The sequence below is a fragment of the Rhipicephalus sanguineus genome, chromosome 3 (assembly GCF_013339695.2).
Source record: "Rhipicephalus sanguineus isolate Rsan-2018 chromosome 3, BIME_Rsan_1.4, whole genome shotgun sequence".
Taxonomy (NCBI): domain Eukaryota; kingdom Metazoa; phylum Arthropoda; class Arachnida; order Ixodida; family Ixodidae; genus Rhipicephalus; species Rhipicephalus sanguineus.
The window spans coordinates 121,794,549-121,808,704 of record NC_051178.1 but is presented as its reverse complement, the minus strand read 5'-3'; the positions used below and the strand labels follow the sequence as shown (position 1 = coordinate 121,808,704).

At 44.2% G+C, this 14,156-nt stretch overlaps 1 protein-coding gene across 1 annotated transcript in view; it reads right to left on the bottom strand.

Moving 5' to 3' along the window:
* Window positions 1-1,097: 1,097 nt before the first annotated feature.
* The window catches only part of LOC119387038 (protein misato), a 52,883-nt gene continuing 39,824 nt past the window's right edge, over window positions 1,098-14,156 (bottom strand). Inside the window, exons 4-10 of the mRNA XM_037654339.2 lie at window positions 12,265-12,411; window positions 10,902-11,048; window positions 10,088-10,222; window positions 9,535-9,704; window positions 6,568-6,642; window positions 3,726-3,844; window positions 1,098-1,286 (exon numbers count right to left, since the gene is read on the bottom strand). Coding sequence (XP_037510267.1) covers window positions 1,099-1,286; window positions 3,726-3,844; window positions 6,568-6,642; window positions 9,535-9,704; window positions 10,088-10,222; window positions 10,902-11,048; window positions 12,265-12,411 — 981 coding nt within the window. The 3' untranslated portion in view covers window position 1,098. The remainder of the gene's footprint in view (window positions 1,287-3,725; window positions 3,845-6,567; window positions 6,643-9,534; window positions 9,705-10,087; window positions 10,223-10,901; window positions 11,049-12,264; window positions 12,412-14,156) is intronic.

Genomic DNA, 14,156 nt, shown 5'->3' with positions numbered 1-14,156 from the left:
GTGGCAAATATCTATGCATGCTTGGCGCATGCTTCGCTAGCAACTATACTTTAACCTACGATACTTTCTTGTGAAAAGGGGCTGGCTCACAGTGGAAACACTTGAGCGGACATACTGGGTACGATGAACATATGTTCGGCAGTGGTATACTGTACGTAATTTTCTGCTAATACAATAGGTGTCATCAAGAGCGTTTTGTAGCAGATATTATAGGAAGAAAAGTGATTTACAGCATGAGTACGGTTTTAATGAGGAGCGCAATAAAAACAGAGGGGACAGATAACAGAACGCTCTCCTCACTTTATTTTTATTGCGCTCTGTATTGAAATTTAAATCGACACGAAAGTGAAACAATGAATCAGCTTATACCGATCAATTGAAATATCAGAAATCTAAAGTCGTTAATTTTACGAACACAGATGCATTAATAACGGAGAAAATCACGGTCAAAGTTTCATTTTTAAATTTTGCCCAAAATCTCCACGCGTGACAACAGAGATTTCAAAGCGTATTTTTCGTATTATGGCGACTTTGGCTTGTCGAAATTTCCTGAAGCTTCTTATGTTAAGTTTATGGCCCCCTCGAAAGACAATTAACTTCATTTTTACCGATTAGGAACTGCGTAGGACCTAGCAGACGCCGTGAAAATCTAATAGACTACGATGTTCCGTCGTTTGATACAGATATTTCAAGGTGGCGTCACCACCTGTAATTTCTTTTTGCGCGTTTTCTCGCTTCCCACGCGTCTTATTGCGGCAGGTGTGGTGATTTGGTAAGTGTGAAGGAGTTTTTTAGTAATAGGACAAAAATGGTTTTTCCCTTTGGTGACCTCTTAAGGCGTGCCGTAACGACAAAGTGCACATTCGTGCACATTTGACAAAGTGCACATTTGAAGTGCACATTCGGCGCAACGAGCACGTGTAAAATATGCTCTTGCATGCATAACGACGATCTGCACACAATGAATTTAGACAGAGTGACACACTCACAAATTGCTGAAGCGTTCAGTGTTTTTATGACACATCTTTTCAAGCAATGCATGATGCTTCCTTCTCTTTGTCCAAATAGTTACGATAAGACCACAGCTCAAAGAGTTCTTCAGCTGCTCCCCAGTTCCTGCACAGTGTGAAGAGCTTCGCGATACAAATCAGGCTCAGTCCCAGCAACCACACAACGGTGAAAGCGTCCCAAGTCCAGCCGTCTTCCCCACTGAACCACTTCGGAGACCACATCGCTGGCTGCCAATCCATTTTGCAGACACGTCACTGAGGGAACGTAGTCAACGCCTAAAACAATGCAATAGAGATTGAGCTACACAAGGCACATTACTGTGACCTTTTCCAAATGTCAGTTATGGGGACACTTGACTTTCGCATCCCATGTATTTTTTTTACTGAAAATAAAAAATAAATGAAGGACTTATCACCCTTTCTTATCGACGGCTACCCCTTTCCACTTGGTTGTTAGGATCAAAAATAAATAAAAAATTAAGGAACACAAAGATTATATATACATAAATATACAGTCCTGCATTTGTTGAGTTCAAAAGTTCTCGGCTTCACAGAGCACACATACAAGCATAGCGCACACTTTCGATGCAGTTAGCTCAATGCTCGTCACAAATATTAGTGTCTTCAAAAAAACGCTGAAGCACTTTCATTGCTTTGTGATTTATCCGTGATTGCCATGGGCCTAGTATTTTGTTTCCCTGCATGGCTCTTGTACCCCTTTGGGTTTTCCCACACTTGCAACATGCATCACAAGTCACAGGAGACAGTACCGTTAGATGTGCTGTATGCCGAGATGGCATGAGTGTTTCTGCGTTGGTGCCATCTGATGACATGGATACTTGGGTGCCAGAAGAGCTTGCACCCACACATTGAGTGTGGTAAGTTTGTGCATTCAACAGTATGCTTTATGGGACTGGCCTCTGTACGCCTAGCTGTTTCTTCTAATGCTCACCGGTTCAAGAGACTTGTGCGTGGATGTCTTGAAGGGTGAACATTACTCGTTTGGTTGTCTGGCATGGTGCATTGGACTTCCTTGATTCTGCTGCATGTTCCGTCACTATGCTAGCATATTCATTGCACAATCAGTTAGCTGGCTTTTAACTGTGCAAATAAATTTGTCCATTTGTGTTTGTTTGTTTGTTTGTACTATGTAATGTGCCCTGTGTTATGTACAGCATTTCAATAAATCAAAAGTTTATTTCACCGGAAAGTTCTGGATGGCCTTGAAAGCTAAAAGCTGCTCTAGGCAGCTTGACTTGGTCCCTGAGGATCCTTACATTGGCAGCGTACGATGTTCACAATACAAATGAGCGTATGAGATTATAATTATCGTCCTGTCTGTCGTCTCTACCTAGTCCGTGTTTTTTTTTTCGCTAGTCAGTTATGTCTGCAGTTATAATTATAACATATGTGAATAATACTGTAAGTTTCAGTACGGATTACGTCAAGTAATAAACATAACATACAGAGAGTTACAGTGGGATTCACATTAAATATGCATAAACAACTTCATAATATAAAAAAGGAACTGTCATTGCCAAAAGAAAAAAAAATTAAAACAGCATTCTGTGAACCTGGAAGTTAACAGGCTTTGCATGCAATTACAAGTATGTTTCACAGACTAAGACATCTCATAAAGATGACAGAACAGAAAATAATGCAATAATAACACGATAGCCTACGTTTACACAACCAAGACATATATACGCCATTCCAAGGATTTCTACATGAGAGCTACAACATAGACGCAAAAAACTGACACAACTGCCGGTGTGTAGCAGTAGCAAATTTGGCAAATTCATTTGAGCTTCAACACAGCAGATTGAGCCCCTTGCAATGATGGTTAAATGCCTATGACAATGTGCTGGTGCACACGAGGTTGACACGACCCAATAACACCCTTTGAGGTCTTGAATGCAAGTCTGTGTAATGATTACGCACCTCAGTATCAAATATTTTCATGAGCAAACACTCATAAAAATTTTTACTTACATAAGTACCTATTCTGAAACAAACACCTGTCTGTACATGTCTGTTTTCACTTACTTCAACACAAAAATTAAAGAGTCCAAAATTTTCTGGTGCATAAAAATATTTGCAGTCTCCTTTAAGTTTGGCATGTGCAGTCTTTACAAAAGAAGCAAACGCCTAAGCTAGGGCCATCTTGTGGGGATGCTATCACCCCCTGTAAAGTCATTTTCACTGCATGGCGGGTGCGTCTGGTCGATCAATCATAGTTAGTGTCGCCCTCGAGCAAGAGATGGCGCTGTGGGCGCGTGGTGGCGCAGTGGCGCTGCCCGACGGGAGCGGGGTCTACGCCGGCACGTGAGGAAGAGTGCATTCTCTCTTTGGCACTAGGCAGCAGCAGTGGACGGATGTCTCTCGTGGGAGGCTCATGGGGAACGATTCCGCCGCTTGTTTCCTGCGGGCCCCTTGTGGTGAGTCAGACGTTGGCGTCGTCACATTCGTGGTACAATGTATGTGCTATATTGTTTTGTTGTGTGTTATGCTCTCTGTGTATTGTATAGGCATTGTATTAGATTATTTGTCTTATTCTTAGTTATTTATAAATGTAAACGTGTTCTGTTGCTTGACAGCGTGGCTGTGTCCGTGTGTTCCGAGAGCAGCGCTCATTTCGAGACCCCACAATATTTAGAAAGAGAGCAGTAAAAAATCAGGTGACGATACTGAATAAGACAAGAAAAAACAGCTTACTTGTTTGTGCCCCTCTAGCTTGGCAAGAAATCAGGCCAGTTGAAGTAACAAATGGCCCAAAGATGTCCGGAAAGGTATGGGAGACAAGGCGGGATGGATTTTCCACTTCCCTCAACCACCTACAAAATAAGGCTCAAAATGGTCGACAATGTTTCAAACAGCACGAATGCAAGCCAGCCTCAAAACTGTAACAAATGACTGGGAAATTTGATAGGTGACTGAAAACGGCATCCTTATGAAGAAACGTACATTCTGGTTGTTAAGGCAAGAGTAATATCAACAACAGCCTTTTCTGAAAAGAGGTTCCTTAGTAGAATGCCTCAGGCATACAAATCATAGACTTTGCAAGAGTGAATGTAAAATGGAGGCGCCAAGGTTCCACAATGATGACTTGAACAAAAGTATACAAATTGAGTGACTTGTTGAAGTTATTTTTAACCTTTTGCGGTCCAAAACCTTTTACCCACTTTCCGGCTCTAGCGGTCCGAAACTATTTCGCCAGTTTCTGGCGCCGCGAATAAAAACACAAGCTGTGGAAGAGAAATGCACAGGATATTTATTTTTGCTCCTGCATTCTGCAGGCAACTCTTTTAGTGATATTTGGGCAACGTATGATACCGCTCAAAGCATTCCCCTGTGTGCAGGCCAGGGTTATTACTGCAGGTTTCCACCGCCGCCGTCGTCGTCTTCGTCACTCACTTCTGTCGAATCACTGTCATCACTGTCTGGTGGAGGCACGTAATTCTCTTCCTCACTAAAGTCATCCTCGCTTTCGCTAAAAGCACCGCCGTAAAACGCACGCGGTGAAAACGTGGCCATGCTTCTCAGCGAACCGCGCGCGCGAGTGGGTACGCTCTAGGCCCCGTGCTGATCATAGTGCTGCACCCTAGTGTCAAAAAAGTAAAACCTCAACAAACAAAGCTCACTTATTCCTCAAGAGATGGCCCTTCATGTATACAAAAAATGCGCGCGACTCGCGGTGAGAAAACAGCAAAATTTAAACCACGAACACCCTTGTCGGGCGGGGCCCGACAGCGGACCGCTACGGCCGTGTTGCGTTGTTGGGCGCTGCCCGACAACGGACCGCAAAGGGTTAATAAGCAAGGGTGACAACCACAGTTCCATGGCACAGATGATGGGACAAGACAAGTGGTAGGCAGACCAAATGAGAAGTTTTCTTTTGCTATTCGTTTTTTTTGTTCCATTTCTTTTTTCCAACTGGATTGTGTTCCGTCATATAGAACACAAGCGATGGCCTCACTCGCCACTTTAATACATAATGGTGACTGTGAACAAAATAAATGATTGGCATGCTCAAAACCCACACACGACACAAGCGCATGTGAGGAATGACTACTACTGGCTCAAGCAAAATTATGCAGATACAGCCAACGTCCGATTTTTCAGACTCCCTAGGGACCGCGAAATCGTCCGAAAAAACAAATTCACGCTTTTTTATTCCACTCAAGCGGTCAAATTGCCACAGCCATGTCCGAAATAGTTTTAATGTGTCCCAGTACACTTCACAGGCATTTTGGTGCACGCCCAGGCACTCGGACATACATTTAAAACCTGCCGCGAACCCCACTTAACTATGTGCCAACCACCTGTTGCAAATTTGCGTCTCGTGATGAGTGTCACCGATACCAGCAAAATGTGGAAATTACGACTCCCTTGTATGGGGCGTTTGGAAACAATCACACAGAACACAAAGGCTGTGGTGGAACAGCGGACGACACGTCCGACTTTCCTGAATGCATGTGCACACACATGTAAACGATGCGCTACTGTACAAAAACTTCCGCTGACACGCAGCATTTGCTGACGCGTGAAGCCTAGTTCCTAGTTGTGTGCAGCACATCGCCAACTAAGCTGACGTCGTCGATGTCGGGGTGCTTGCTGTACCATACGCATGCGTTTGCCATGAAACTGTTCGAGATGCCTGCTCCGTTCCTGACCACACATGGGCATGGCGATGGTTAGCTGCTTTTGTTTGTGAAAAACGCGTCTGTGTGGCGCACTTAGCGGTCTCGCACAAAGAGGCAGCATGAATGACGGTGCGGCGCATTTGGGTTGTCGCCTATAAAAACGTGCAGTACGGCCACAACTGCGCTAGGCAACATGCACTACCAAGCAGTTAGCTGAAGACAGTTAACATAAAGTGTTTTCAGCAATGAAGGCAACATGCACTACAGAGCAGTTAGCTAAAGATGCTTATCATAAAGTGTTGTCAGCAATGTGCAATCAAGGCAACATGCACTACCGAGCAGTTAGCTAAAGGTGCTTATCATAATGTGCTTTCAGTGATGAAGGCAACATGCACTACCGAGCAGTTAGCTAAAGATGCTTATCATAAAGTGTTGTCAGCAATGAAGTCACACTGGCATGTTTGCTGCCAGCCGCCATCACGCCTCTGCGCCATGATAGTGGTCCCTTCAAATTTCTGGTCAGCTTCACGCCACAAAACATAAGCATTGCTGCAAAGATGACTTTCGGATACTGCTATGCCCGCGAACAGATCGAGTCGTGAAAGTGCTGGTTAGGACCTACGAGATGACAGACGTAGCATGAGGTGGGGGCTTTAATTAATGCCGTTTCGGACCAACAATTTGAGAAAAATCAGACGCCGAAGATTTTCAGCATCCAAAATTTCAGACGCTCTTACATATTGACGTCTATGTGGCTTGTGACAGTGCCACGAAAGCGTCCACATTTTCAAACATGTCCGAAAAAGCAGCAGTTGACTGTATTAGCACTGTGGTTTGCAGCTAAAAACATAATAAAAGCACATGTTGAAGATAGGGCGATAAAATACGATAGTGATATAAACGGAGAAGCTTACGTAAGGGATCCTTCGCACACACATTCTGCAAATCTCCACAGCACTTCACTGGGATCCTGTATCCGTCGTGGGAATCTATGGACCATGAAAGAGGAATAAGTTAGAGGGTAACTGAAGACAACAATTCTTATTGATAAAAGAAACTGTTTATGCAATAGCGCAAAAGACAATTTTGATGACATAATGACTCACAAGTCCTGTGGAAGGTCTGAAAAAATTTAGTAGTTCACTCACATGGATCCTTGAAGAAACAGTGCAAAAAACAACAGGACAACAGAAGAAGATGCACACAGCACTGCCTATCAACAACCTTACTGTGAAAAAACAGTACACTGCATATGTAAAAAGAGATTAATAAATGTAATAGTAAAAAGAATAATAAATAAAACAGCCTAGGACTGCAGAGAAGAGGAAGAAGTAGTGAAGGAATCTATCAAAATGGCACCACATCTGGTTTCTCGCGTTCGCTCATAGTTTTCTTACATTTATGCTGCCGAAACCCGGGATTGAACCAGGGACGCGTATCTATGCCATTTTCACTCAAGGCGCACTTTCTATCTGTGGCATCCTGCGTGCTTCAGTACTTTGTGACTGGTTATCTTGAGTGAACATAGTATATACAGTCAACTGCTGATTTTTCGGGCGCCCGATTTTTTGGACATGCTTGAAAGTTCAGACATTGAAAATCTTCAGCCTCTGACTTTTTGGACTTTCTGCCCAAATTGCCGTCCGAAACGGCATTAATTGAAGCCCCCACCTCATGCCACATCTATCATCTTGTAGGTTCTAACCATGCAGCGCTTTCACGAGTCAATCTGTTTGCGGCCGTAGCAATGTCTGAAAGACAGCTTGCCGCGATGCTTACATGTTGTGGAGTGAAGCAGACTAGAAATTCGAAGGGGCCACTATCAGTGCAATGCAGCGATGTCTTTACAGATAAGCAGCGGAAATGCACGGAGGCAAGATGGCGGCTGGCAACAAATGCGCCAGTACTTCATCGCTGACCAAACTTTATGATAAGCATCTTTTGCTAACTGCTCGGTAGTGCATGCTGCCTAGCGCAGTTGTGGGCATACTGCCGGTTTTAATAGGCGACAGCCCAAACGCGCCACGCCGCTACTCACGCTGCCTCTTTTTCCAAAACCGTTTAGTGCGCCGTACAGATGCGTTGCCTTCACAAACAATAGCAGCTCGCCATCGACGTGTCCATGTGCGGTCATGAGTGGAGTAGGCATCTCGAACAATTCCATGGCAAACGCGTGCGTACGGTACAGCAAGCACCCCAGTGGCGACGGCGTCAGCTTAGTTAGCGATGTGCTGCACATAACTCAAAATGATCGGCCTCAGCGGCAGCAAATACTGGGTGTCGGCGGTGATTTTCGTACAGTAGCGCATCGTTTACATGTGTGTGTACGAGCATTTGGGAAAGTCGGACGAGTCGTATACTCTCCTGCCACAGCCTTTGTGCTCTGTGTCATTATTTCCAAACGCCCCATACGAGAGAGCCGTAATTTCCGCATTTTGCTGGTATCGGCAACGCTCATCATGAGACGCAAATTTTCAACTGGTGGTTGGCACTTAGTTAAGTGGGGTTCGCAGCAGGTGTCAAATGTATTAGCGAGTGCTTGGGCATGCACCAAAATGCCTGATAAGTGTACTGGGAGGCATTAAAACTATTTCGGACATGGCTGCGGCAATATGACCACTTGAGTGGAATAAAATAGCGTGAATTCATTTTTTTGGACTGACTGATTTTTCGGTCAATTTCGCTGTCCCTAGGGAGTCCGACAATTCGGACGTTGACTGTACAGTCGAGCCCGACTATATCGAACCCGTTTATATCAAATTATCCCGTATATCGAACAATTTCTAAACACGGTATATTTACATTGAGAATATATAGCAAAATTTACTGTTACATCGAACGAAAATAGCAACAACAACCGATATATCAAACTCCATGTGCCTCAAAAGTGCCCCAGCAAGTTGGCTTTTCCTCGCGGTGGCGAGGAAAACTGCCGGCGCCACCCTAGAAAAAGTGGTTTAGACCCGGCTGTGCACAGGCGAACACCCCCCTGCAAAAAATGATCCTGGCCTGCTTGCAGCGCTTACAGCCAATCAGAGGCCGTCGTGCTTTCTCCGAGGCACGGAGGCGGTACAAGTGAGCACCATTTTTTCTTTATGCTTGCGTGCCTGCTGCTGCCTCTTTTCCTCGAGTCCTCTTTCAGCGTGGTCCGTGCTGGTGGTGTTGCCTGTTAGCGCTCTGTGAACTTTCTTGGCGCGCTGTCGTCATGGCTTCTGCAAAGAGGCAGACTTTGCCGTTCGCCGCGAAACTCGAAATCATAAATCGAGTTGAGCGCGGTGAGAAGTCTGACGTCGCCGCCATGTACGGATCGACATTCGACGAGTTCGTCAGTGCGGACGATGATGTCGCCATCATGGGCCAGCTACAAGATGAGGACTACGTTGCAGACGTCGTGCCGACCACGAGCCAAAGCGACAGCAATAAGGAAATTGACGATGGCCCGTTGCCTACATCCTCCGAAGTGATTATGTAGTGCACTTGTGTTGGTCCGGCGCTATTGCGTGAATATGGAAGGCTGCTCCGACTCGTTGGACATCGTGGAGGCGTGCGTGCTGTCGCAGGCAGCGAAGTCGTTGAAACAGAAGAAAATCCAGGACTATTTTGTTCCAGAGTAGGGAGTACTTTTCTTATAGGTATGCGTCTTTGTGTCATCAAATTCTATAGCGGGCCTATATCGAATTATGCCATATATCGAACTAATAAACGTTTTTTGGCGAGTTCGATATACCCGGGTTTGACTGTATATGAGGTGCGCTGTTTTTTCATAATAGAATTGTTGAGAGTCAGAGCTGTGCGTGTCTTCTTCTATTGTCCTGTTATTTTTTGCGCTGTTCCTTGAAGTATGTGCAACCAACAAGCCCGACTATCCGCTCTTCACTCACTTGGACACCATGCTAGCGTTGCACCCTCTCATCACAGCCAGGTTCATTGCCGACGGTGCAGGGCTGCCAGCTCCCGGGGTGAGCATTACGAGGCTGCTGCCTTGGGTCCAGTCTGCCAGCAGCTGGAGCTCACCGAGACCAAGGGGCAGGCCCATTCCCAGCACACACAGCTGCAGCAGAGCATTATCGGTAACTCAGCGAGTAAGTCACGAAACTTGGCCGAGTTCTTAGCCACCGTAACGGCAACTTTCCGTTTTCGGAGTCTTTGTGCCGTTTTTGGTAATGTGTAAGAAAAGAGCTAAAGCAACTGTGCAAGAAATGCAGCAAAAGACGCATTATCATACCCGCAAACAAAAGATGTAAAAGAAAAGTGGATAGAGACAGTTCCAAGAACAGTGCAGAGGCTGTGGTAAAAAGGCGCAAGCTATTGCTTAACATCCTTCAGGCAGTGGCAATACCTAAACATGTTTTTCACTCAATGCTCTCTCATCGCTGTTCAGCACATGCAGAAACATAAAGCCTATGCTCGCAGGAACTCAGGACACAAGAGTACCTTTTTGCTGGGGCTGCACAGCTGGCCAAAGAGCTCAGGCATTTCCAGAGGTTGGCTTTTCAGCTTGAGAGCGCACATGATATTGTCAAGGGCCAGGCCAAGGACACCGCTAGTATTGTAGTGAGGCAGGTCAGCCTGGATTCAGACAATTAAGTGGTCAGGAATTAGAGCATCCAGAAAGATGTCTAAATTTTTGGAATAGTAAATATAATACAAAAAAGATTTACTGTAGATGACATGAAAGGTAATAACAGACACAATGCACAGTGTTCTGAATAAGGATGCAAAATGCAATATATATTGGAAACCAATGCGTCAAGTGTAGCCAATGAGTTAAGTGTAGCCCCCCCTAGTCATATTTACAGCAACCATATTCAACTGACCACTTTCAATCACACTGCATTTGTAAGCTGCTGCTTCTAGTGATCCAAAACTAGACACTGATCAACACTGGCCCTGTTCAAGCTGTGGGGTTACCACTGAAAACTTTTAATAGGAAGGCAAGTCAGAAAGAGAGAAAATAATGTTGGGTAGTGTTAGAGATTGGGCTTGTTGGCATATCATGATGTAACTTTGTAGTGCAGAAATAAAGGGACGAGATGAAAAGGATATATACACAGAATGAGACGGAAACAACATATTGTAGGCAGAGTGACACAACACTAGTGTATGTCATTTATCTTCTGTCTCATCCTTTGTTTACACACTATGAACCCACATAAAGATTGGAAACATATCAAATGAACCATCATATAAACATCTACGTTTTACACGTGAACTAGTCTTAGTATTCAGAATGATGGCAAGAACTCACTCCCAACTTGAGATACTTGAAGTCCCGAAGAAGGGGCTGAAAGTGGCTGCTAGATACACTCAGTGGACAGAAGGCCGAAGACAGTCGGTTGAGGCTGTGGTAGCACATGACCGTGTTGAAGTGACGGTGCGCCATGTCAAGGGCAACCTGCATTTGTGCGCAGTAGCTAGGTAAACATAAAACTTCTTTTGCACACAGCAATAACGGCCAGTAAAAATGTGTGTGTTCTAGATTAGGGAGGACATCGCAACAGTATTTATCCCATAAATACTCAAGCTAAATAGGCATGCTCCATGAATAACATCTTGCTCACAAGGAGCAAGAAGCTTGTGAAAGCAGTTTGGTGCCCTATATAATCACTGCACTTGTATAATCACTGTACCCATATATTTATATACAGGGATACAAAAGTGTGATCAGCAGCCCTATTTTGCACTTTTTACTACCCTGGCTACCCACTTCCTTGCAATGTCTTTCGCCTGAAAAGTAGGCTTGTGCAAATATTCGAGCACTTCAAATATTTGAACGAATATTATAGTATTCGAATTTGCTTTGCTTCGAATTTAAATGATTGGAAATTTCGAAGTATTCGAAACGAGCGAATAGGTGTATATTAATCTGCATGTAACCCCCCCTGTACAGGTGGTTTCACTGCAGTAGAGGTGTGCTATACCGTGAATACACTTTTCCAAAAAAAAATTCGCACTGCCGCGAAGCCCCACTTCAAGGTTACATGAACATATTACCCTCACATCGATTCATCATTTTTTAAAGTTTAAAAGCTTGTTGTACCGGCTTATATGCTCTAAGTACAGTAAATTTTAAAACGTAACATATCTTACAGGTTATCACTTGCATTCTACCGAATGTCAAATCCTGCTACTAATCAAAGTTGCTTCCACTTCCTTTGAACCAAAAAGAATGACATTTCCACATGCCGTGTTTCAGTTTAAAGAAAAATATTGCAGAGGTTAGTTGGGTCATGACAAATATGCTCATTTTTCTTTATAATATGTCATATATACTATTCGAATTCGATTCAAAATTATTCGACAAAATTTGCTTAAAACTTAAAATTTACTATTCGCACAAACCTACTGAAAAGCCTGTGACTTAAAATCACATAAGCTGCCAATGGTGTAACCCATGTGTGCTGTGCTCTTTAAGAGCCACTGACAATGCATTCTTCATCTCCACCGTGCATCGCAAGCACACCTCAATGCTATACGAAACAGACTGTTAAACAATTTGTAGTTTTTCCAGTGCACTAGGTAAGACCTCCTTGGCTTTCGTAAAACTACATTAATAAAACCTGAGTTTTCTACTTGTGCATTAGAATGGCAGATTTCTACTGTGCACTCACACGTCCTTCATTGATGCTATTGTGGAGAGGCTGATACAGAGGCCAGCAGACAAAGGACTTGTTTGGGTAATCATCGCGAAGGATCTCAAGAAGGCTGCTAGTCAAGCCAGTAAAACCATTGTGGCCATCAAGTAGAATGTTGAAAGCCTGTAAGAAGAAAAGACAAGAATATCAAGAATCATATTCAGTATATATTATTGTGGCTCCACTAACAGGCATTTGTAAAAGCAGACGTAAAAGCAGACTAAAAAAAATTGGAAGGAAACAAGTACGTGGCAATGCACTAAATATTAACAGCATCTTGTTTTGAGGCTATATGTATAGGATATTTACTGCCAGATACAAAAAATAAGTATAGTGTAAAATTAGCTTTGTATTTGTGTTTGGTTGCTTATTGCTATATCTATATACAGATTTGGGCAGCGGCACAGTATTCCTTCACTTGTGGAGCCCTCTTTTGATACATCTGACCAATGGTGTAACAAATGTGGATATAATGATTTACAGATGATATCAGCACAAAACAAGTAGTACATCATTACAAAGAAAATCAAATATTAAGAAGACATTTCTGTGTCGGATGCGACTTCATTACACCAGGGTTCAAGTGTATAACATAACAATATTTAAGCATTTACTGTATTTGCTTAAATCTATGCTGGCTACGATTTTAAGCCGACACCCAAAGTTAGAAGCCAGAAAAGAAAGACTTGCCTTGAATGCAGGCCAAACAAAAGTGGCAAGGACAGCGCTAACAAAGTAACAAAACACATTTATTAAACAGGAGCACATCAAGCTCATTCTTCATCGTTGCTAGCATTGTCACAGCCTTCCTTGTTGCTGTCTTCATCAAACAGTGCACTGTCTTCTAAACCATCGAGCACATTAGATATGCTGCACTTTTTAAATGCGCACATGACCAGAGTTTCTAGGAAGTAGACCCACGCTGCAACTACCCAGGTCGCCACCTGTGACAGTGATGCTTGTTTGACGTGGCCTATTGCTGTCAGCTGATGATCTTCCTTGGTCTGCCAGCCGGCGTACAATTACTGCAAGTGGCTGCACCTGGCCTGTCATGCCGCCCGGCATCACAGCAAGGTCCGTTTTCGCTTTGGCAAGTGCAGCCTTCACGCCGTCAGTCGAGTGCCCACGGTACGAATTCACGACAAGGAGTGCATTCTTGCACAAAAGGGCTCCCGGACACCGTTGCCACGCAATCTTACCCATTCTTCCACCATATCGCCCGTCACCCATCCGTTTTCGTTTACCCGCACAATGATGTTCTTTGGAAAATCTTCTTTGGCAGGCAGCATCTTCTTCTTAAATGCAATATAAGGAGGGAGCTCCATCAGATGTGCAGCACCGCATCACGATCGCTCGCTGCTTCTCGTGGCCCGCAGAGTGCACCTTGACTTCCTTGGCGCCATTTTCATTGATGGTGTATGCCACTGGCATATAAAAATATATGGGCATTTGGTTGCCATTACCCATTTGTTCTAGTGGGTAGCCTTTCGCCTCCCTCATTTGCAACATATAGCGCTGGAAAGCGATCAGCTTTTCTTCAGAATCGTTTGGCAAAATCTGAGCAATAGAAGCGCACCGTTGAAGGCTGAAGCAGAAGTGCTTTATGAATTTCTGAGGCCAGCCCCTGTTTGCTTTAAAATCTGTCAGCGATAAGCCTCGCTCCTTGACAGCTCCTTCACTTTCACTCGGAGCACTTCCGTCGTCACTAGAAGGGTAGCTGCTCTTTGCTTGTGAACAAACTCAGCCAATGCAATCTCCACATTGTGATGACGGCCATTCTGTGCTCTGGTGCACACCATCCTCGTTGCGGCACATGCGAAAAGCTGCTCCCCTTGCCCTTTCCAAGATGGACATTCTCCTTGTCTATG